This window comes from Lithobates pipiens, unplaced genomic scaffold, assembly GCF_037356315.1.
Source record: "Lithobates pipiens isolate NorthernLeopardFrog02 unplaced genomic scaffold, aLitPip1_a1.2 Scaffold_25, whole genome shotgun sequence".
Classification (NCBI taxonomy): domain Eukaryota; kingdom Metazoa; phylum Chordata; class Amphibia; order Anura; family Ranidae; genus Lithobates; species Lithobates pipiens.
This window is the reverse complement of record NW_027507787.1, coordinates 210,375,166-210,376,040: the sequence shown is the minus strand read 5'-3', so window position 1 is coordinate 210,376,040 and position 875 is coordinate 210,375,166. Positions and strand designations below refer to the sequence as shown.

At 58.2% G+C, this 875-nt stretch overlaps 1 protein-coding gene across 1 annotated transcript in view; it reads right to left on the bottom strand.

Annotated features, from left to right (window-relative positions):
* PTPRE (protein tyrosine phosphatase receptor type E) overlaps nucleotides 1–229 on the bottom strand; it is a gene marked incomplete in the record, with an annotated part of 298,322 nt that extends 298,093 nt beyond the window's left edge. The window contains 1 exon segment of the mRNA XM_077455513.1: nucleotides 16–229. Coding sequence (XP_077311639.1) covers nucleotides 16–19 — 4 coding nt within the window.
* Nucleotides 230–875: the final 646 nt, after the last annotated feature.

Below are 875 nucleotides of genomic sequence, written 5' to 3'. Positions count from 1 at the left end.
TGTCAGTGCGGCTGTTCATCCATCCGAGCGGAGCGTCCCCCGTCCTCTCCCCCGGGTAGCGGGGCTCCTCATCCCTCCTGCAGCCCCCGGAACATCAGTGCCATGCGGGGGGTGAGATGTCGGGTCCCGGCGGGGGGTGAGGTGTCCGATCACCGGGATCACAGCAGCCGCTGCAGGCCAATTCACACCCAGCCTGTACACCGTACACCGGAGCGGAGACCGCCCCCGCCCACTGATTGGACGCTTCTACACTACATGTCAGTCCATGAATGGTAATAGGACTCCGCCCTCCGCCCAGAGCCCTCCCCTCTGCATCACACATCAGTGCCCGGTCCCCGCACAGGACATCCTTCTCCCAACACACAGCCCGGGACTCATCACCTACCTGCCTACCTACCCCATCTAATACCCTCCTACCTACCCCATCTAATACCCACCTACCTACCCCATCTCATACCCACCTACCTACCCCATCTCATTCCCACCTACCTACCCCATCTCATACCCACCTACCTACCCAATCTCATACCTACCTACCTACCCCATCTCATACCCACCTACCTACCCCATCTCATACCCACTTACCTACCTACCCCATCTCATACCCACCTACCTACCCCATCTCATACCCACTTACCTACCTACCCCATCTCATACCTACCCACCTACCCCCCATCTCATACCCACCTTCCCCCATCTCATACCCACCTACCTACCCATCTCATACCCACCTACCCCCCATCTCATACCCACCCACCTACCCACCCCATCTTATACCCACCTACATACCCACCCACCACATCTCAAACCCACCTACATACCCACCTACCACATCTCATACTAACCTACCCTATCTCATACCCACCCACCTACCC